General features: G+C 34.6%; 3 protein-coding genes and 2 non-coding genes across 5 annotated transcripts; 3 read left to right on the top strand and 2 right to left on the bottom strand.

Annotated features, from left to right (window-relative positions):
* Positions 1–4,661: 4,661 nt before the first annotated feature.
* On the top strand, positions 4,662–4,751 carry TRNAY-GUA. The gene is given in 2 exon segments: positions 4,662–4,698; positions 4,716–4,751. It is a non-coding gene; the product is annotated as a tRNA-Tyr (tRNA).
* A 3,217-nt stretch (positions 4,752–7,968) lies between these two features.
* LOC114169982 lies at positions 7,969–8,952 on the bottom strand. Its single transcript, XM_028055408.1, has 3 exons — positions 8,778–8,952; positions 8,482–8,687; positions 7,969–8,383 (listed from the first exon to the last, which is right to left on the bottom strand). The coding sequence occupies exons 1-3, from the start codon at positions 8,874–8,876 to the stop codon at positions 8,206–8,208; spliced, it is 483 nt and encodes a 160-aa protein (XP_027911209.1). The 5' UTR covers positions 8,877–8,952; the 3' UTR covers positions 7,969–8,205.
* A 1,534-nt stretch (positions 8,953–10,486) lies between these two features.
* On the bottom strand, positions 10,487–15,752 carry LOC114170368 (formin-like protein 3). The gene is made up of 7 exons (XM_028055843.1): positions 15,446–15,752; positions 13,923–14,625; positions 13,343–13,620; positions 12,930–13,246; positions 12,625–12,818; positions 11,893–12,128; positions 10,487–11,783 (listed from the first exon to the last, which is right to left on the bottom strand). The coding sequence occupies exons 1-7, from the start codon at positions 15,611–15,613 to the stop codon at positions 10,872–10,874; spliced, it is 2,808 nt and encodes a 935-aa protein (XP_027911644.1). The 5' UTR covers positions 15,614–15,752; the 3' UTR covers positions 10,487–10,871.
* Positions 15,753–20,193: 4,441 nt separating this feature from the next.
* On the top strand, positions 20,194–20,266 carry TRNAA-AGC. Its single transcript has one exon. It is a non-coding gene; the product is annotated as a tRNA-Ala (tRNA).
* A 115-nt stretch (positions 20,267–20,381) lies between these two features.
* Positions 20,382–22,484, top strand: LOC114170367 (putative pentatricopeptide repeat-containing protein At3g11460, mitochondrial). Its single transcript, XM_028055842.1, has one exon. The coding sequence runs from the start codon at positions 20,382–20,384 to the stop codon at positions 22,482–22,484; it is 2,103 nt and encodes a 700-aa protein (XP_027911643.1).
* The last annotated feature ends 35 nt before the right edge of the window (positions 22,485–22,519 follow it).

Raw genomic sequence — 22,519 nt, 5'->3', positions numbered from 1 at the left:
CAAAAGGTTCACAAAAGATCAAAGTCATACATCAAGGGTGGCTATTTGGCCAAGTAGCTATGTATCATAAAAACAAAGAAGTGTCTTTCTCATTTTTAATCAAGTGTGTATGTGCATTTATAAGAATCATGCAAAACTCAAATCCATAGCAACAACAACTTTCTCACATACACTCACAAACACATTATCACAATTCTCACCATTCAATCCCCTTGCCATAATCAAACAAGACTAAGGAATTAATCAAATTGCATCCACGTCCACATTCTCACTCTTGGATTTGCAAGCAAATTGCTCAAGATCATGCAAGGATAGCATGAAAAGACATCAAAGCTCCCAATGCCAACAACAAAATAAGGCATCCAAAACAAGGCTAGCCAACAAAATTCTAAGCAAAAGAGAATTAGTTCAACTATCAAGCAAGTGCTCCACCATAAAATAAGGTACTGAAAGTAAAAACTAAATAAACAGCTGGCTAATAACACAAACTAAAAACGCTAAAAAAACAAAAACAACAGAAACACCAATCAAAGTACTCTAGACTGCATCAGGGTCCTCCCTGCTCTCCTTCTTCTGCATCAGAGTCATCATCAGTAGCATGGTCCTCCTGACCTCCTTCTTCTGCATCAGGGTCATCATCAGCAGCAATAGTACCTCCCCCCCACTAAGACTCAGGCCTACCCACAGGCCAAGGAAAGCATGCCTCAAACTGTGCTCCTATCATGATGAGATCATTTAGAAAATCTGGAACACCTAAAGACAAATGGTGCATGCTATCGATGATGCTGAATTGGCCTTGCCTAAGTGCTTGATGACCCAGCCACATGTCCTCGTGTCTTGCAAACATTTTGGTCATGGCTTCCTGGAAGGATGCCTCGAAAGTGGAGGAAGGATCATGTGTGGACTGAGAGGAAGAGGCAGCTCGGGGTGGATAGGGTGCTCGGGGTGGTGGAGCAGGTTCATTGAGTTCCACCCTACTAATGCAATTCTTCTTGATGAAATTTTTGTCTATGGGGGGCTGGAGGGAGAGGAGTACAAGAGTGTCAGCAATGATTCCCTTTTTCCTGTAAAGAGTTGTGATAAGTGCAGGAAAACCCAACTTTACATTCTCCATGTCCGCAATGTAGGCGATATCCTGAGAAATGTCGGCCCCCACGTCCATGTCCATACCTGTCACGAGCCCATAAATGAGATAAGATCTCATTAAGTTAAGATCTGAAGTATGAGTGTTTGGGCTCAGGTTGGTGTAAGAGAAAGCACTCCACATTTGTGCCAATAAGATTAGATGCTTCCGGAGAATGCGGATGGGGTTGTCATTGACGCCCAACATGTAAGTATGACCCGGGGTGCACAAAGCTGAGGAAATTGCATCATGGTCCTTGTGAGCACTTGAGAATTCACTAAATGGAGTTACTTGGCCCGCAGGAGGTGATGTCGTCCTCAAAAAGGTATTGATCGTCATCCTATCATATTTTATCAGCTTCCCCCACACCCTACATTGACGTGGGTCATCCCTCATCTGCTGGTATGCATTTGCATAGAACTCCTTTACCAACACTTCATCAATTTCATTAGGAAGGTCTGCTAACACCTTATGCCAGTTTCTCGTCTCAAGCTCCAAACGAAACTCATCATACTCCCCAGGATTTAATTTGACCTTCCTCTCAGGTATCAAGCTCCTGGGCATTATCTCAGCAAAGCGGTTGGCAGCCGTCTCCGAAGAGAATTTATATTGATCAAAATTATGCACCATGTCTGATTCCATGAAGTCTGGCTGGGGATTCTGAGAAGAAGAGCCTCGGGTAATTCTCTTCTTTTTAGCAACATGGAAAGTCTTAGGAGGAGCCATCTGCAAAAAGAAGAACACAAAGCATTACACTACACAAAACTAGGATTACAACTAGAAGTAAAACAAAACAACACAGTAAGAACAAACAAGGTTGCTGAATAAAAACACAAGATTACAGGGGTGAGCAATCAAAACCAGTGAAACAGCAACAACCAAGTGGATTCGCTCGCTGGGCGAATAGGCTCGCTGGGCGAGAGGTCCAAAAACTGGAACAGACAGTAACAGGGATCATCACTCGATGGGCGAGCAGGCCCGCTGGGCGAGAGGGTCTCGCTGGACAGGGACTGCTCGCTGGACGACTCACTACGAATCAAAACAAACCAAAACACACAAGCACGCACCCGCTAGGCGAACGCAAAGCCAACCCAACTACAACTGACGAAAAGGGCACACAAAATGAACCAAATATCTAATACACACAAATTCAAGAAGCATGAACATGAAATCAACCAAAACAAAACCCTAACACTAATCTTAAACATCAAAACAACAGCAAAACAACAACAAAACGAGAATGGAAGCAAAAATCACTTACTTGATGGAAGAGACAAAGAGAAAACGTGAAAAATGGAAGTGAGGCACACATTTTTCCCTCTTTTTCTCTATTTCTTGATTTCTCCTTTACTCTTCTTAAGTTCTTTCCTCCTCTACTTTAATTTACCTGAAAAATACACAAAATAGGATCAAATGATTTCTTTTAGGTAGAAACTTGGAAACATATAATTGAAGTTCATTTTTCCTAAATCAGAGAAAATCAAATATCATATAAACACAAATTACAAGCAGAAGTGCGAAAATTCCATATGAAAATTAGTGATTTTTGGCACTTATCATGGCGCAACTGTAACAACCTCCCTCCCTCACACCAGCGCCGAAGGAGGCAACAACGGTGGCAAGTGCAATGGTGGTGCAACAACAACGACTTCTTCCCACAACAACAACGACCTCCTCTCACAACAACAATGGCGATGGTAGTGAATAAAGAAGAAGAAATTATGATGAAGACACGAAGAAAAAGAAGACGCAAAGAAGAATGACGACTCTGTCAAATTTTCCCCAATTTTTAACCCTAAAAGGAACTTATGGCCTTAGTTATTAAGGAAAACTGAAGAAGATTTAGCTTTATGCTCGATTATTAATAAGAATTGAAGCCTAAAATGAACTTTTAGGTTGCGGGTTTCAAAGAAGTCGAAACATAAATGTTGATCTCAGTGACAAATTTGAAATTTTGGTCAACTTTTAGATTTCGGTTGCTTAGTAACCGAAGCATAAACAGAAACATGCTTATGTTATTTTGTAACAAAAGCCTATAAGTTCGTGATATTTACAAAACTGATACCGTGCCTCATGTGCGTTAAAAGCATTGCAGATAGGCCGAATTAAAAAGCAAAATATGCACTAGTATATCCCCCTCTCAAAACCAAATGTACACATCCATCATGGATACTACCACAACTAACCATAGGCCATCTAACCTTGTGAACAAGGTTAAGCTTGAAGGAGAGTATCGTTGAGTCATACACATCAAGACACAAGAGAAAGGTGATCAAGTCAAGATGGCTAAAAAAATTTCAAATTTAGGATTTCAATAAAATAGTGTTTTCTTAAAGGCTCTTATAATTTAAAATGTAAATCCTAAATGAAAAGACAAATAATATTTTACATGATTTGTCTCTTAGATACAGTACTAACCCTAATATTTTAGCTAGTTGTACTTCTTTCCAACCAAATACACAAGTGAATTAAGAATGAAAAATCTATAAATTTACTTGTAATATGAAGCAACATATTATAATATTGAAAGAATAATAGATGTATGATTAGAGCCAACCAAAAAGATGGTTGAAAACGTAAACAAAAGTTTATAACTTGCAACTTGGTTGGAATTGAATATCTAACGGCTCGGCCACAGTTGAAAAAATCTTTAATGAGGCATGTGAGAATGAGGTGTGCAGAGGTTTGGGTTAAAGACAAAAGTGGTAAGTGATGGAGATGAGACGAAGGGGTTGACAAAGGTGAATGGTGAAAAAGTCCAAAGCAGAGAGAGAATCGTGAAGAAGAAGATGGAGACAGTCACAGAAGGTGACATAAAAAAGTCGTATAGATCAGAATCTTTACTTCCTAATTTACATTTTTTTTTGTCTGTCAATCTTTTTGGTCTTGTCCAAGTTTTCTTTAACCTTTTTTTCCTATCAAAAACCCAACCTCTTTCATCAAATTAGACAACTGACATGTCAGGTTTGGATTAATATTTCATTGGCCAAGCAACCTTTTATAAAGATGGGGTGTTTTCATCACTCTATTCTTCTGAATAAACCTCAAATGTGAGAAAGAGTAAGGTTTCTCCCTTGTTTTTTACATTTATAGATAAATACTATAGTATCGATGAGAGAATTTATGGAATTTATAGATGACTGGACTATAGGTTTTTTTTCTCAATCCATGGTTTGGAAAACTCTTTTGTAAAGCCTAATAATAATAATAATAATAATAATAATAATAATAATAATAACAGTATTTAATGTCTGTCTACTTATTTATATTAATGGGTTGTAGATTTTTTATTTTTTTTATTGATTAAAGCTGAAGAAAAATATAAGAACCAAATGAAAATGATCCTGGTTTTGAGATCAAGGATGAGAATAAAATGAATAATATGGGGACTTTCCCATCATAATTTGAGTCTCACTATCATATCTTTTGCTTTTTCGTTTTTCTAGACACCTCACTATCTCTTTCAAAAAGTAAAATTAATAAAACATCAATTGTTATATATTAATTATCTTTCAGCGGATGCTGCATTTTTAACAAACCGACCTTAGCTCAGTTGGTAGAGCGGAGGACTGTAGTGGGTAAATACTCAGATATCCTTAGGTCGCTGGTTCGAATCCGGCAGGTCGGATTCTTTTTTTTTTAATTTTTCAAAACTTCATAATGAGTATTATGAAAAAATTTATGAAAATTAGAAATGAGTAGACAAAAGTCTTGCACTTTCGTATGGACCACCTCTATTGACGTGTGTTTGTGTGAGCCCAGGATCTGGTGAAATATTTGGAGAGTGTTGGGCTTGATCTTAATACGTTTCTTCCTGTAGCACTCTCTTCTTCTTCCATCTTCCTGGGCCAGTTTAGTTTTAATAAAAAATTAAACAAAATCCTAAAACATGTGAAAGAACTATGTCACCTTTTTCCCCTAACTTGACGCACCCCTTTTGCCCTTTTGACAGCTTCACCTCCTTTGAACTGGAGTGAAGAAGTGAGTTGCATCGCGGAACGGATTGAAGAAGTTAGTTTCTCAAAATAAAATTCCAATTTGGTGATGAGAACAGTGGGTTTTGAGTGGATTTTGTAGCATTTGGGGTTATTTTAGGGGTGGGTTGTGCTACAAACATCTCAAGATAAATCTTTCCAATTCAACTATTAATAATGTAATTCTTTAGGATAGTGTAATTTAAAATATATCGAAAAATATATATATTTCAAATCCAAAATATATATTTTTATTGTATTATAGATGGTAACTAATGTATTTTAGATTATACGACATTTAGTTTGTGGTTTTTTAGATTTTATAAATTTTTCTTAATATAAAAATAATTTACCTGTTAAGTTAATATCGTATTATACAATGTCACGTGTCAAGGTCAATAATTCATATCAGTGGCTTATATTTAATTTGGTCTCTATTTTCATTATCTTTCGATCTAGTCTCAATTTTATTTTAAATAAAATTCTTCACTTTAAAAATAATGGGATTAAATTGAACAAAAATAACGAATATAGAAATCAAATTGAATATAAAACCCTGACATGTGACACTGCTACTGACACATGGCACTAATCCTAACACGTGTAACGATGCTATTGTCACGTGACATGATGTTAGCTTAACACATAATTTTTTTTTTAAATATAAGAAAAATTAAAAAATCAACAATCAACATTAATAAAATGACTAAATTAAACAAAATTAAAATTTTGTTGAATAAAAATATATATTATAACTAAATTGACAAAACTAAACAAAATACCTAGGTTAATATTTTAACCTTTAAAAAACCACCATATGAAAGTGAAGAGTTAAGAGGAGAACAGATCAAGAATATGAAAGAATGAATACGAGAGAAGTGCAGGAAGAAAGAAAGTGCAGAAAGATAGAGTCATATCTCCGTCTTTTAAAATTGCATGTGGGGACTCTTTCCTCCTTGTTTTATATTTACTCGATTGACAAAAAAAAGTGTAATAATTGTGACATTTACAAATTTTATTTAAAAATAAGTTGTCTAAATCTTTTATAATTACAATTAATAAAGAAAACAGAAGAGTCAAATAAAATCAAGTCTATTTAAAATCGATTTATTAAAAAAGATAACTATTAAATTAATAGACTCTTAATTTCTTCCTCAGATAAACAATATTTGAACGATTCTAACATTTTTTTATAATAGTTAACTACATATTACTAGAATTAGCTATTTTAAGAAGTTATTTGAGAAATTTTTCCTAAAACTTTAAAATACAACAAACAAAATATCAACACGTAAGAACGTGTTTCAATAAATTTTAATTATATAAGTTTCTTTTTTTACTAAACTTAATTGTGAAATTTGGTACAGTAAGTTTTGAAAAGATATATTGATAAATTAAAAGGAAATATAAGAAATTAATATATTATTTTTATTTCTTCATAAGCTCTCGTTTAAGTACATTTTAATAAAAGTTTTATAATTTCTTATTCTGTCCATGTATATTACAAAATAAAACATTAATATAACATAAATACTATATGAATAATAAAACACCGAAAAATATAACAGTATATAATAAATTTAAAATACGAAACAAAAATATTATATTTTTATAAACTTTAGAAATAATTGAAAAACTTATATCATACAAATAATGAAAAATAAATAAAAATAGAATAATTCTCTATATTGTAAATATAACCAATATGATCACATAAAATAATAAGAAAACTCACAATTACGAGAGAAAAAAACACAAAAAAATATCTATGTAATATTTAAAACAATTATTTGATATTATTTGAATTATATAATTAGCTTTGAGTAAATGTTTAGCAGACTACAGTCTTTCAAAAATAAATTATAGTATTTTAAGTAAATATATTATCTTAAATTATATCAATGTAGTAATATTGTAATTAATAATAAAAATTAATTATCATAAAGAATAAAATGTACATAGTCGTAAATTGCTTTCAAGATCCCAGTTAATTAATGTAGTATTTACATAGTATATATTAAAATGGGTTAAATTTATTTTTGATCTAATTTGAATTAGTACATTTTTTTTAAATCTTGATCTAATTTAGTCTTTCAATCCTAAAATTATATGAAGTTAATCATTTTAACCCAGATTTTGATAACTTTATTTGAGTTCGAATGTGTCTGATGATAACATTGGACTAAAGTTAACTAACAAAATCTAGTTAAAATGACTAAATCTGCACAATTATAAAGTTGAGATACTATATTGGAATAAAATTTTGAAGAGACTAATTTCAATTTTTACTATAAAAATAGGGATTAAAACCTATTTAATCCTAACAAAATTAATCCTTTCCTTTTTACAACACGTATTTTATGATATTTTAAAAATATATCTGCTTTTGTAAATAAAAAAAAGTAAATTACGCCAAATTTGTAAATCGATACTTATATATAAAATAAAATTAACTACACCAATATGTTTCTCCAACATTAAATAATGGATTAAAGAAAAATATATTAAAAACAAAATAAAAATAAAAATCTATTCCGTGATAGCCTAAACAAAAGAAAAATTCATATAACTAACATCACTAACGTAATAAGATAAGATTCGTAATCGCATATACAGTATTATTCATTTTTTTTAATAGATGTAAAATTTCTAATAGTACAAATTTAAGCTCAGGAAGACTGTGTAAATTTTCTGAATTGGATAATCTTACAATCAAATCTTTTACCAAAATATACAAAATGATATTTCTCAAAAATATTAATGGAGAAATTAATATAATATACAATTATCATGAGAATAATATTTTTCAAACCAACAAATTAAAAAATTATTTAAGAATAAAAGAAGAGAGAAGTACGTCTGCAGTTGCAGTTTGAAAAAAAAAAGAACTGATTGGGCGCAATTTACTCCTTGAAACATGACGAAAAATGATACAAGTGAGTGAGAAGGATAATTTGGTCATGTAAAATGGTTTAACTTTTTGAGTACAAAAGGCACGAAAGTCTTCTACACACTTTGACATGCAAAGCGAGTTCATTGCGAGAAAGCTCCAAAAGCACTAAAGCATGAATGAGTGAGTGGCTTGAAGATGCTTTTCTTACTCACTAATTAATCCATAGAAGCAGTGGCAGAAACGTAATATGCAATACAGAACAGGCCATGAACAAAGCAGCAGATTCCTCCAATGGACAAGAAATGATGGTGTGAGAAACCACATAATCCATCTGACCTATTGTTTGACATTGTCCCTATCACCAACATGGACAATCCAACGGCCAACACAACCCTGATCAACAACACAACCAAAAAACAAGTATGCTTAGAATGTTTTTTTATCGTCAAACGTTACTCTGATGATGCAAGTTTAAGTAAGACACAGTTTACCAAGTTAAAATGAGGCAAGCGGTTGAGATTTGTGTATTTGAAGAAGCCTTCTGAAACTCGTGTTGAGAGCAAATGCAGTTGCAGCCACCAAGCATGTTGGCTATGGCATGAGATAGTCCCAAAAGCACTGCTGCAACCAACCCCAACATGAAGGCTTGGTGACTTGGCTCTCTACACTCAAATATCCACACTCTCAAGTGCTTCACCTGTTTGTTCAAAACAACAATGGGAGTTTAACATAGCTTTCACTTCATACAAGTTGTCTCAGCAGAAAATAGAGTTGCCTTCAAACATACCTTGTTCTGTGCTGCTTCTGCCTCAAAGCCAAGAATCCCAGCTGCAACATCCATCACTAAAATCAGGAGGCACAGAAAAATGCCTGCTACTTTACCCATTTTCTGTCAAATTTGATGAAGATCAGAAACAGTGGGGGAATATGTTAGTGTAGTGTGAGAATATGATTTTATATATATATAAGGAATAAAGTGAGATTGTTAGTAGGAAGTAGCTAGGACAAGTTTGTTTTGTCACACTGTGCAAACTTTAAATCTGCTTTATTGTCTGCTTTCTCTTCTTTTTCGCCACTCAGGGATTCCTTTGAAAGAGATGTTGTGGTAAAGCAAGGTAGAAACCAGCTCATTCTATGTATATAAGCATTTACTTACATGAATATAGAATATAAGTTGTTAGTTTCTTTTCTTTTCTTTTCTTTTTTCACCTTTTGGGAGCAATTAATTTTGTTGTAATTGTATATTACATTTTATGACAAAAGGTATGTTTGGAGGAAGTTTTAAAAGTAAAAAAAAAAAGTTTCTGAAAGAATTGAAATTTAATTTATTATAAAAATTAATTTTTTGTTAGTTTCTCTAAAATTTGAATTTTAACTTGGGAAAAAAATAATTTAAACTTTTAAAGAAACATTTTTTTAACTTATTGAGAAAATAGCAATGGCTACCGATGTTTATAATGTCACAATTCAGCAACAAAATTTCTTAATAATGTCACATGCACTTGCTGGTTGTTTGTGTGGTGGATGTTTCTAAGTGAATTGTGATCTATTCTAAATTGGTGCAGTGAACGTTGAGTTTCAACCATCATGATTTCTGCAAAGTACGAGGTTGATATTTCAAATTGTAGTAACTAAAGATGCTTTGCTCTTCTAGTTCAACAAGGCCTGCTCAAAGCTATGGAAGGCGAATCTAGGCTTGATGTGTCGATGGCTAAGAAGGACAAGTAAACACTTTACAACACATTGTTTTGAGTCTTGGTAATAAGGTGTTGAAACAAGTCTTAAAGGAGAAGACCGTAATTGGACACTACATGAAGTTCAAGAACTTGTATATGACCAAGTTCTCAGTGAATCATCTGTATTTGAAGCAAACATTGTACTCATACAAGATGAGTAGTGAAAAGGAAATTAGCAAATAATTGGATGAATTCAATAAGTGGATCCTCGATCTAGAGAATATTAATGTGCATATTGATGATTACATGCCTGCCAAAGATAGAACAATGAAAATGACAAGAGCTCCAGAGAGGTATGGATATGCAGAGTTAATTACATATTTCTTAGTGGCTGCTAGTGAGGTGTTAGATGACGAATCGTCTAGTGTGTCCTCTGCACTAGCAATTAAGGAGAAGATTTAATGACTATACGCCATGAATGAGGATATGAAGTTACTTCCTCTGAACAATACTTGGACTTTTGATCGTGGACTTGTGGGTTCTAGTTGGTCAGTTGTAAATGATTTCGCTCGTTACAAACCGAACATATATGGAGCAACTCGATAAGATAATATGGATGCAGGAAAAGGACAGAACAAAAAAGGTCCATTGCTGCCATTCTTTTTGTTTAGATTTTTCAAACAGACTAATAAACAAAAGAAATCCAGAGGTGCCACAACTATAGACCCGAATGCTTCTTTTCTTTTTTTTTCAATGTTTTTTTTTCCTACATCAGCTAAACTATATCATTTGAACAAGTGGAGAGAAAGACAAGCAACAAATTCACACCAGAACTTCATTACCGTAATCTTGTTTGGTTTAAAAACTTTACAACTTTGAAGAACAAGACCGTACTAAGCATTTGAGTCTACACTGAAATCCTACGATAATCAATACACATGTCCCTTCAGATAATCTGATGAGGCAATTTACATCGCACAAGAAATCTATTAACAGGGCTTTGTTTCCTTAACTGTGCATGTGATGAAGCAGTACAACAACAGGCTTTGTAGTCAAAATTATTCACAAACCACAAAGCTAAATCACCCCTCCCCTTTTCCACCGCTCAATTTACAAAACAACACCACAATATACAAACACAAAAGAGCAACAAATCCTTCAAGCGGTGCCATTCGATGTGAGTTTAGACCATATGAAAGTGGAAGTTAGTCGTCGTCATCATCGGAGCTATCAGAGCTAGAGTAGTCCATTCTCCTCTCAGCAATGGCAGGGAAGAGCTTACTGTGGAGATTAGAGGATGGCTTCGGCGAATCTTGATTACGCGCGGTAGGGGAAGAAACCGAAGGAGAAGGAGAAGGAGTCTTAGGCTTAGGCTTCTTCTTGGTAGTAGTGATGGTGGGAGGCTTCGCCGGCGTCATGGTCGAGTCCTTCACTTGTTTGCAAACCTTGTCCAATATGATCAAGAAATCGCGCACGATTAGGAACAAACGCAAACCTTCATCCTTCCCGGCATTGCCGTGAAAGTAGTCGGCAGTGCTCTTAACCAGCGCCATTATCCTCTTCTCCTCCTCCACCATCCACAGCACCTCCTGCCTCGCGTTTACCATGAACCGCTCCATGCTGCCCTGGAACTCGGTCTCTTCCACGATGTTTTTCATGTCCGTGTCAAGAAAATTCTGCGTCTTCACCAACGAGTGTCCCAGCTTCGACACCCCCGAGGTCAGCGCGTCGCCGTCTATCAGCGCCGCCTTCTTCACGGCCGCGAGTTCCACACCCAGGCTCGACACCACCTGGAGGCCCACTCTGCGGTAGCGGTCCTCGGACTCCTCGCCCTCGTCGGATTCGTCGCTGGTGTGGACGCTAGAGATGCTCCGGCTGGCTCTTTCGTTGCGCGCCGCGCGGATTCCCTCGGACCTGATGATCTCCTCCACGACGAAGTGCAGGAGTGTGGTCTTGCCGTCCGTTCCCTTGACGTCGGAGAGTTTGAGGAGGGTGTCGAGCCTGAATGCTTGCGCGCCGCCGCGATAGGTTCCGTCATTCATACGGTTGCCGGTTTTCAGAACTGCTTCTAGGAGCTTCAGGAATAGCCTGCTTTTTCTCAAGTCCTCGCAAGCCACCTGCCATTGTCATGCAACAACTACGTAAGCCTTTTTGGATTTGTAACGTAACCACATGGGACAAAAATAACAAACATGTCCTTGGTCTTGGTCTTGGTCTTGGTCTCACCTCTAATGTGGCAAAGGAGTCCTTAATGCTTGAGAAATCTTCTTGAAGGTTATGCATGAACATCAGACATTCAAGGCGTTTGAAAGCGAAAGGAATCTCAACCAACACTTTGAGAAACCTCTCTGCTGGGCCCAGTTCATGCAGCTGTCCTGTGAATAGCCTTAGCTTCAGTTCCTCGTCTTGTGTAGGTGCCATCTTCAACAACGTCTGGATCAGCTCAATCGGAATCTCATTGCCTGATTCAACCAACATATTGTAAGTACTTCGTCCCAAGAAATGAAAATCTTAATCTCATGGAAACGCTACAGAATTTTAACACTTTTTGGATTCTTTTAATGCTAAAACCAAATCAAGCAAACCATAACCAGAGAACACCCTTATGAATGTGTATCCTGTTATAAGAACATGCAAATGAAAGAGCAGAGTATTTGAAATTATTGGTATGATGAACACATATATTATGTCAAATGAACAGCGTATAAAGTTAATTAGCAGAACTGAAATTTAAGTGATCAGGGGAATAAAGTAATTCATCAGGAATATCACCTGTGCAAGAGAAAAATACCAATCCGGATATGAATTAAACTAAAAAAAGTTCAATAGAAATTAATAGCCATACACATAAACCCAATAAAATCTTAATTAGAGCTAGTTAGCTAAAGTTTTATATCACTAGCAGCATTTCTTAATTGCCCTTTGATTTCAGCATTCCTAGGAGAGAAAGAGAGTCACCTTCTACAAGAGCATCGACAACTTCTTCTGTAGTGACATTAAGAGCTCGCAAAAGAATTGATAAGTTCTGTGCTTTCCTAGGATCAATAAGCTTAATATATTGCACTGAATTTTCTAAGGATGAATCTCTTCTGCGATCATTCTTGTTCTGGTTGGTGCAGCCAAATAAAGACTCCATCATTTCCTCATTAAACCTGAGAAGTTATTACAAAGATAAATCAGTGAAAGCAATCTTTCTGGTATGTATGTTCTACTTTGTTCATTCAAATTATATTTTTATGTCTGACAAAAGTTAGTGATCTTACACGAATGATCCTGAACTGATTTCATGCCACACCATTGTTTGGCCGGGCTTTGCATTAACCTTATCCCAAAAAAATGGCTTTAGTTTTGGTTTTGGAGCTTGAGTATCACCCTCATTTGGACTTCCATCTTTAGGAAGTAGTGGTCCATGATTCGCACCTCCAACTGGTTTGGGAGGAGCTGGCGGAGCATGAGCACCTTTTGGAGGCGGCGGTGTACGAGGAGCGTTAGGAGGCTGTCTCGGAGGAGGTGGTGGTGGTGGTCCAGCAGTACGGCCAGGAGGAGGAGGAGGAGGAGGAGCAAAAGAGGAGGAAGAAGAAGAAGAAGATGGAGGAGGAGGAGGGGGAGGAGGAGGAGGAGGAGGAGAAGAAGAAGGAGGAGGAGGAGGAGAAGAAGAAGAAGGAGGAGGAGGAGGAGGAGAAGAAGGAGGAGGAAGAGAAGAAGAAAGAGGAAGAGGAGAAGAAGAAGGAGGAGGTGGGGGAGGAGGAGAAGGAGGGGCAGACTCTACACTAGCAGATACTGTTAGTTTTTTTACACCTTCTGATGATGATGATGATGGTATGTCAACCATTGAGACGTTGATATCTATACCCTTCCTACTGGGCAAATTTCTAACATTAGAAGGGTTCTTTCCATCGCCAATGTCATATTCATCCCTTCTAGAATTTCCTAATTGAACAACCTTTCTTGAACCTGAAGAAAAAAAATTAACATGTAACCGTTGATTGATCCAAGTGTAATGTTTCACAATCATGTGTAACTGGATGATAACCCACACAATAAAAGAATTTAACTGACTCAAGTCTTCAAGAAATTGATTTGGCAACGTAGGAGTTTGCTCTTCACTCTCCAGGTTTCATACATTATAAAGAAAAAATAGTATATTTCACACTGTCATATCATAAACTGTCACGACTGATAAGTTTATGAACTTCAACAAAAACTACTATGGAAGACATTACTAAAATCATGTAGAAAGAAGAACAAGAACATACCGCCAGTATAATCATCCGAGGTTAATACGAGCAAAGGACTGTCGTCGCTTTCCCTTTTCTTTCTTTTGGCCTCACGATAGCAGAGGAACAAGCCTATCAATATTACAACACCTGATAAAGTAGTAGCTAAAATAATTGTTTGATTCTTTTTGTCATCACCGCTAGATTTTGAAGGAGGAGTCTTTCCTGTAGGTTTAGAATTTTTGGGAGGAGAACGAGCTACAGGGGCTGGAGGTGAAAATGACTTATCTGGAGGGAGTGGTACATTTTTTTTTTTGGGAGTTGCAGGTGGTGGTGGAGAAGTGGCTGGTTTTGGTGCACGACTTGGTGATAATGGAGAACTGGCTGGTGTTGGAGCTTCACTTGGTGATAATGGAGATCTGGCTGGTGTAGGAGAAGGACTTGGTGCCGTTTTTTTGTTTGGTGAATCAGCAAGCAAGTTTCTTCCATGGCCTCTATCCACACCCAAGGTTGATCCAGAATGCTCTGTTGACAAATATCTAGAGCTACCCTTTTCTGAAACAGGACTAGTACTAGTTCTTTTACTATCTAAAGTTTTTCTTTTTATATAAAGTGGTAGAGAACTAGTTTCTCTGTTTATGTTACTTTTAATACTCTTTATGTCACCACTCCCTTCCGGGGGATGCAAGTCAATGTTCCTGTCTACCAACTGTTTCCTGCAGTGTTTACCCTCATTTTCTACCTGTATATCAACCAAATAAGAGAATAGCACCATTCAGAGTAGTGTTGTGAAAGATTAACTAATATGCCTTCATTTAAAAAAAGAAGTAGAAGACATTAACTAATATGTCTACAGCAAGCTTTCAGTTGCCATATAATTTACTATAGTTTCACTTGAAATTTTATAGTATCTATCACTGTCATGTTTTATAAAAATTGAAGTAATAAGGCATGTTCCTTTATTCAATCAATGTGCACTCAAAAGCAGTATTTTAAACATAATCGGATCATCTTTTATGTGTTGTATTCCTGTTAAAATAAAATGGTATTCTTTAAACAAAAGCATGCATCCATAGTTTTCTTATAATTACGCAGAGAGATCCTTTTATGTGATGATACTATTTGTTAGTCTTTGAGTTCAAATGAATGGATTTCTTCATTTTGAATTCTTTCTTGAAAAATATAGATGGAAAGACTATACCTAAGCTTCACTAGTACTAACACAGTAATTGGAGTAAAGATTGGAAAAACTATATATGAAGTGATATTATAGACCCTGTGTATGAACTTTGATATACAAACAGGTAAATATACATGTAAAACCGGGTGAAGTTCTACATAACCACAACACAAAAACACCAACCAAATTAGCCAATTACTATGAATACAAACAGAAGAATATGCTAGTCAAAATCAAAACCACTATTTGGTAACCATTAAAAGGGGCCATTAAACATTTATTCAGAACAGAAAGAAGAACCATGAACAAAACAAAAAACCAGACAAGAAATTCCAAATAAGAAACAACAAAGAAGGGACAGAAATTAAAGAAAAAACGATACCTTTAATCTATGAACATAAATGAATGATGCCCCACCACCATCTCTAGAAAATCCATCTTCCTTTCCACCTTTTCCCTCTGAGCCCCCTTGGGCCAACGCACAAAGGAGAATGACATAAACAACAGCATAATTGGGTCTTGTCAATTCCATTATATTTTTCAACTTCATCAACCCGAACGCTAAATTCCCGTCTCATCTCTCATTGAACATGAGTCCTCCCAAGGTTTCTAACGAACAAAGCCAACACCTTGCCAAAAGCCTCTGTGCCTTCCAAAACAATAAATACAACAATATATCGCTCGTTCCAAACTTCGTGATCGCTCAACTTTTCCACAAACCCACGAAGCTGGGAGTTTGGAAATTCAACTGGGTATCTCGGGAATCAGGTTGGAACGAGAGACAATATAATCAGAGAGAAAGAGAAACGAAGCTGAACAATGGGTTGGTATTTGATAAGATAAATACACGAATAACGCAAGTTTGAGAAGAACCAATGAAATGAACGTTACGTACGTGAGAGCGTCGTGTTAACCCAATTCATGCAAAGGTATAACAAGGGTTGAATCACGTTGAAAATTTGACTTTTTTCTTGTTTTTGTTTTTGTCTTGTTCTTTTTCTTTTTTTTGGTTTTGGTGAAATTCTATAGAATTGCAATACCAGTACAAGAATTTGCGTGTCTGGGAATTTTGATCATTGGAAAGTTTGTTTCTTGTACTGGGTGTGGGAAGGGGCGTCAGAGGAGAGAGAAAGATGCATTGAAAGTCCTAATAGGGACGTGGGGAGAACAATGTGGGACCCTTCTTTTGCTTTCCTACTCTCCAACTATGTCTTTTTACACTCCTTTCTTTATAGCAAAAATCTTTATATGCCTCCACCACATTAATATTTTTTTATTTTATTTTATTGTCCCTCTACTCACCTTATTTATCATCCTCGGCGTTAATCCGCGCGTTTGTTTGTGATTTTGTTTAAAGTTGTTTTTAAGCAATTTTGGTTATGTTTTAATCTGATCTATTTATTTAAATATGACTAGTTTTGACTTATTTTAATAAGAAAACTCTATCCACTTTTTTTGAAAAGGGACGCTTTTAAATTATTTATTTTAAATTTAAACAATCCGATTTACGATATTGAATAAGTTTGGTTAAATTTGAAATAACTATTTCCGAAGTAAGCAATTTAAATTTCTGTAAATAATGCAGTTGTTTAAAATACACATAATTTTTTTGTTTTTAAAACAAGCTGTTTAAACAAAATGTTAAAAGTAGAAATTTATTTGTTTTTATTAAAAACACTTTTTTTTTCAAGAGTAATTGCAAACAAACAATAGAAATATGTGTTTTGGCAAAAAAAAAAAAAGTGAAAACAAACTCACCTATAGCATAAAAGTGAGCATTTCATTTTTGTTTTTGTGAAAATATTTATGCTCATCTATGATTTTTGTAGAGACTTAATATATGCTATATAAGAAAAAAGAAGAAGAGCGAAACAGGTTGATTTTTGCATATAACTTTATATATATATATATATATATATATATATATATATATATATATATATATATATATATATATATATATATATATATATATATATATATATAACAAATCACCAAATGATAATCGAACACTAATTCTTTTTATGTCTAAAGATTATCTAATTATGTTTACCTGTCTTTTGTTTTTTTCATACACATTATCACAAAGTGATCTTCGAACCATAATTAAAAATTCAAGTTATTTATTTATCAATTACATTTGATATTGTTGATTTTCTACATATGTACTTTGTTCATAAAAAAATTGACTGTAACACAATTTCTAATTACACTGATATACAATGTGCAGGTGGGTCACCGGATAAAACAAGTAAAACATTTATTTTATATTTTCTATAAAAGAATTTTTTAAATATTAATATTTTTTATTAAATTAATTATAAAATTATGTTTAATAAAAAAGTTTTAAAATTTTCTTCGATACTGATATGTCTCTAATAAATTAATCATAAAATTATACTAAAAAAACTTAAAAACATTTGATACTAATATGTGTTTAAGTTTATGTTTGATAATAAATTTTAATTAAACTATTATTAGTGTTTGTCAATTTTTATTTGTATTAAAAATATTATCTATTGAATTAATTTTTTTTAATAAATTATAATTTTGTTAAAAAAATGATGATTATTTTTTTGTAATCAATTTTGATTTTTTTTTCTATCTCAATGTGACTTTAATTTTGATTCTATTTTCTTGTTATATATGTGTGACTTCAATTTTCATTTTATATTATTCTTTTTTCTTTATGTAACTTCAATTTTGATTGTATTTTCTTATTTTATTTGTTTTTTACTTCAATTTTTATTTTATTTTCTTCTTTTATCTCTTAGTGACTTCTCAGTCATTAATTTTACTCGTTGTTTGTCCTTACTTTTTATATTATAGAGTTCTTCTTGCGAGTTTTTGATAAATTTCATTCTTTGAATCTCATGTATACCAATCTTTTTATTTTCATTTTTGAATAGGGTGTTTTCCTTTCCGTTTGTATTAATGTTGTTTTTATTCTATTTGTTGAATTTGTATTAGGATTAGAAATGTGTTTCTTTTGCTTGCTTTTATTTAGAAATTAGGATTTAGGGTTTTAATAGAAAAGAATAGTAATTTTTTAATTGCTTTTATTAACGTATAATTTCAAAATAAACTTTACATGTTTATGAAAAAAGTTGAGACTTAAGAAAGAAACTTGAAACTTCTAGGTAATACAAGTTTAAGATGGATTTTACTTTCCTGACAACCAAAACAAGATTTTATTGTCTTAACTTATTCTTTTTATATACTTATTTTTGTTAGTGTTTTATATATTATAACTTTTTGTTTCATATAAAAACATGGATATGTCAAGTATAAAATTTGAATTAGGCTATTCAAAAATTCAGAAGATGAAAATTTGAGGTTTTAAGTACATCACAACTAGGGATATCAACGAGGTGGGTAGGGTACGGGTAGTAGCTCTCCCGTACCCTACCCGCTGGATAAATATCTGTCATGTACCCGTATCCATATTCGTGTGGGTATCTGTCGGATAACCACGAGTACCCGCCGGTATTTTCAAAAAAAAAATTAATAAAAAAATTTAACCATAACTATAAATAAAAATACAATGCATAACCTTTATAAAATTTAAACATAGTGAAAATAACTAATTTAAATGGTGTTGAATGACAGTTTACAAATAAATAGAGATTTTTTAAAATTAATTGATAAAAAATAACTCATTCAAAATGTGTTAGTGTTTTAATAATTTTTTTAAAATTTAAATTAGAGTATAGCGGGTACGAGTATGCACGGGTACGGATACTATGATACCCGTCCTCGCCCCGTTAACATGCGAGTATAAAAAATACTGCGGATATCCATTTTTAATATCCAATTCCTACCCGTTGCGGGTTTTATCTGCGGATACCTGGAAATACGAATTTTTTTAACATCCCTAATCATAATAAGGAGCTATAAATAATTTTATAAAATAAATTAAAAAATACAAATAGGTACTTTTTGAATAAACAAAATAATAACAACATATAGATATAAATATAGATATAAGTAAAAACCAAATCAATATCTTTCCGGTTTATTACATCATTTATTATATATTTATACTACTCCATTTTCTTTTCTTTTCATATCCAGTCAAAAGCAAAATTTCCCAATTAAACCTTTTATTCATCATCTCCTTAATGAAAAGTTTTACGAAAAAGTTTTATATTCTATTAAATAATCTTTTTAAAGTCAACCTACTATTTCGTCAATCTTTTTGAATTTTAAGATATGTACATATTGCATTGTGGACCATTTTTGAACACTAAAGTAACAACTTTGTCATTATAAGCTTTTAAAAGCTCAATAAAACTCCCCCTATCTTTATAGTGCAGATTATTGTTTTACCTCGAACCATATATGCTTGAAAAGTTAGTAAAACAAGAATGCTATCAATTGTACCTTTAAGTTTAGAATTTTGTGGTGAAACTTTTGAGGTATATGAGTGGGTAAAGATGAATAACTATTATTCTGTCTTTTTTGGAGAAAAGAAAAAAAAAACATTTTGACTTGTGATTTTCAATATAATAAAACTGCATCTATTTTTATAACCAAATGCGCACAGAAAACAACATTGAAAAAAATCTAGCAAGATAAAATAAAGTCAAAACAATAGTGCTAATTAATGACTTAAAGAACTAATTAATGAAAATTGAGATTACCTTCATGAGTTTTTCAAACGATGAAACATGGCAAATATCTGAGAATTTCTTGGACAAAAGTCAAAAGGAGAAAAGGAAAATCAAACTACCAATTCATAAGAGAAAAACAAAATGCCATAACTATGAGAACCGAGAAACAAACAATAACAAGGTAAAGTCATCAAGGAATAAACGAATAAGGGGAGAATTTAAACTAAAAATTTAAAAATTGATTTTTTATTTGTATTTCGAGAAGTTAAGTAAGAAGTAAAATTTTGTAATCATCTTTTACAAATAGATCGAATCAAATAATACTTAATTAATTTTGACTAAAAATTTTTTTTTAACCCACCTATGAATACACCAAAGTTTTTTTTTTTTTCATTATAACTAATAATACTTTGTTGGTTAGACATGAAACAGTGCTATTAAGTCATAAAATTAGATAAAATGTAAAAATATATATTTAATAATATTAATAAATAAATATATACCATAAAAATCAAATGGGGATGTAGCTCAGATGGTAGAGCGCTCGCTTAGCATGCGAGAGGTACGGGGATCGATACCCCGCATCTCCAAAAAAATCGTACTTAATTTTTTTCATTTTTTTTTTCTGAGAATCCTTCACTTTTATTCCTGTTACTTGCTCCTGGTACTCTTGTCTTGATTCATGGAAGAACATCCTGAATCTCAATGTCACTACTCAAGGTAACAGCTCTTCTTCCCAAACCTTGTTTCACTACCACCCTCAATTCTCTAGAATGTGGAAGCTTGCTGCAATCCTTCTCCAATTCCAAATCCTTAACTCAAGCCCAGCAACTCCACGCACACGTCACCACCGGCGGAAACCTCCGCCACAACACCTATCTCGCCACCAAGCTTGCTGCATGCTATGCCGCCTGCGGCCACATGCCCCATGCCCAACTCATCTTCGACCAAATTGTGCTAAAGAATTCGTTTCTCTGGAACTCCATGATCAGGGGCTACGCCTGCCACCACTCTCCCACTAAGTCCCTTGTTCTCTACCGTGAAATGTTGCGTTTTGGACAGAAGCCAGACAAATTCACCTACCCTTTTGTCCTGAAGGCCTGTGGGGACCTTCTGCTTCGCGGAATTGGTAGAAAGGTTCACGCTTTGGTGGTAGTTGGTGGGTTGGAGGAGGATGTTTACGTGGGGAACTCGATACTATCAATGTACTTAAAGTTTGGTGACGTGGCAGCTGCGCAGGTGGTGTTTGATAAAATGCCTCTCAGGGACTTGACTTCTTGGAACACCATGGTTTCGGGGTGTGTGAAGAATGGTGAGACTCAGGGAGCTTTTGAGATTTTTGGGGAGATGAGAAGGGTTGGTGTTGTGGGAGATGGGACCACCTTGCTTGCTCTTCTCTCCGCTTGCGGGGATGTTATGGATTTGAAGGTGGGGAAAGAGATTCATGGTCATGTTGTTAGAAATGGTGGGAATGGAAAAGTGTATAATGGGTTTTTAGTGAATTCAATTATTGACATGTACTGCAACTGTGAGTCTATATCTTGTGCAAGGAAGTTATTTGAAGGGTTAATAGTGAAGGATATTGTGTCGTGGAATTCTTTGATATCCGGGTATGAGAAACGTGGGGATGCTTTTGAAGTTCTTGAGCTTTTTGGTCGGATGGTTGAGGGAAGTGAAGTGCCGGATGAGGTGACCGTGATTTCAGTGCTTGGGGCTTGTAATCAAATCTCGGCTTTGCGGTTGGGCACGTCTGTTCATTCGTATGGTGTTAAGAGGGGCTATGGAGTGAATGTAGCTGTTGGAACTGCACTTATTGGCATGTATGCTAACTGTGGGAGTTTAATTTGTGCGTGTTGTGTGTTTGATGAGATGCCTGAGAAAAATTTGGCTGTTTGGACTGTTATGGTTACTGGATTTGGAATTCATGGGAGGGGAAGAGAGGCCGTCTCCATTTTTTACGAAATGTTAGGTACAAATGTAACTCCAGATGAGGGCATTTTCACTGCAGTTTTATCTGCATGTAGTCATTCTGGATTAGTGGATGAGGGTAAAGAAATTTTCTATAAAGTTACTAGAGACTATAATGTAGACCCTGGACCCACTCATTATGCATGTTTAGTGGATCTACTTGGCAGAGCAGGGTACTTAGATGAAGCATATGCAGTTATACAGAGTATGAAATTAGAACCCAATGAGGATGTGTGGACTGCTCTTCTTTCAGCATGCAGATTGCATCGGAATGTCAAGTTAGCAGAGATCTCGGCGCAGAAGCTTTTTGAATTGAATCCAAATGGAGCGAGTGGCTATGTTTGCCTTTCCAACATCTATGCTGCTGAGAGACGGTGGAAGGATGTAGAAAATGTGAGGGCATTGGTGAAAAAAAGCAGATTGAAGAAAGCACCTAGTTACAGTTTTGTTGAGCTAAATAAAATGTTTCATCAATTTTTTGTTGGGGATACTTCCCACCAGCAGTCGGATGATATTTACGCGAAATTGAAAGACTTGAATGAGCAGCTGAAGAAAGCTGGATACAAACCTGACACTACTTCAGTTCTTTTCGATGTTGAGGAGGAAATAAAGGAGAAAATGCTGTGGAATCATAGCGAGAGGTTGGCACTTGCTTTTGCCCTTATTACCACTGCTCCGGGAACCACAATCAGGATAACCAAGAATCTTCGTGTGTGTGGAGATTGCCACACAGTAATAAAAATGATTTCTAAGCTCACAGATCGGGAGATTATCATGCGAGATATAAGTAGGTTCCATCATTTTAGAGATGGCTTATGCTCATGTGGTGGATATTGGTGAGCTGATGGAAGTTTGATGAAATAGTTGATAAAATT

The sequence above is a fragment of the Vigna unguiculata genome, chromosome 11 (genome assembly GCF_004118075.2).
Source record: "Vigna unguiculata cultivar IT97K-499-35 chromosome 11, ASM411807v1, whole genome shotgun sequence".
In the NCBI taxonomy this organism is placed as follows: Eukaryota; Viridiplantae; Streptophyta; class Magnoliopsida; order Fabales; family Fabaceae; genus Vigna; species Vigna unguiculata.
This window is presented reverse-complemented; position numbering and strand designations above follow the sequence as displayed.

Bases quoted from the DNA above. Each gene is read 5' to 3' on its own strand.
- LOC114169982 (XM_028055408.1), bottom strand. From the start codon at position 8,876: ATGGGTAAAGTAGCAGGCATTTTTCTGTGCCTCCTGATTTTAGTGATG. The intron at 8,688-8,777 runs GTATGTTTGAAG...TTGAACAAACAG, and splicing joins CAGAAGCAGCACAGAACAAG to GTGAAGCACTTGAGAGTGTG. The intron at 8,384-8,481 runs GTAAACTGTGTC...GTTGTTGATCAG, and splicing joins GCTTGCCTCATTTTAACTTG to GGTTGTGTTGGCCGTTGGAT.
- LOC114170368 (XM_028055843.1), bottom strand. From the start codon at position 15,613: ATGAAGTTGAAAAATATAATGGAATTGACAAGACCCAATTATGCTGTT. The intron at 13,621-13,922 runs GTATGTTCTTGT...TTTTTTCTTCAG, and splicing joins CTCGGATGATTATACTGGCG to GTTCAAGAAAGGTTGTTCAA. The intron at 13,247-13,342 runs CCTCCTCCTCCT...CCATCTTCTTCT, and splicing joins TTCCTCCTCCTTCTTCTCCT to TCTTCTTCCTCCTCTTTTGC.
- LOC114170367 (XM_028055842.1), top strand. From the start codon at position 20,382: ATGTCACTACTCAAGGTAACAGCTCTTCTTCCCAAACCTTGTTTCACT.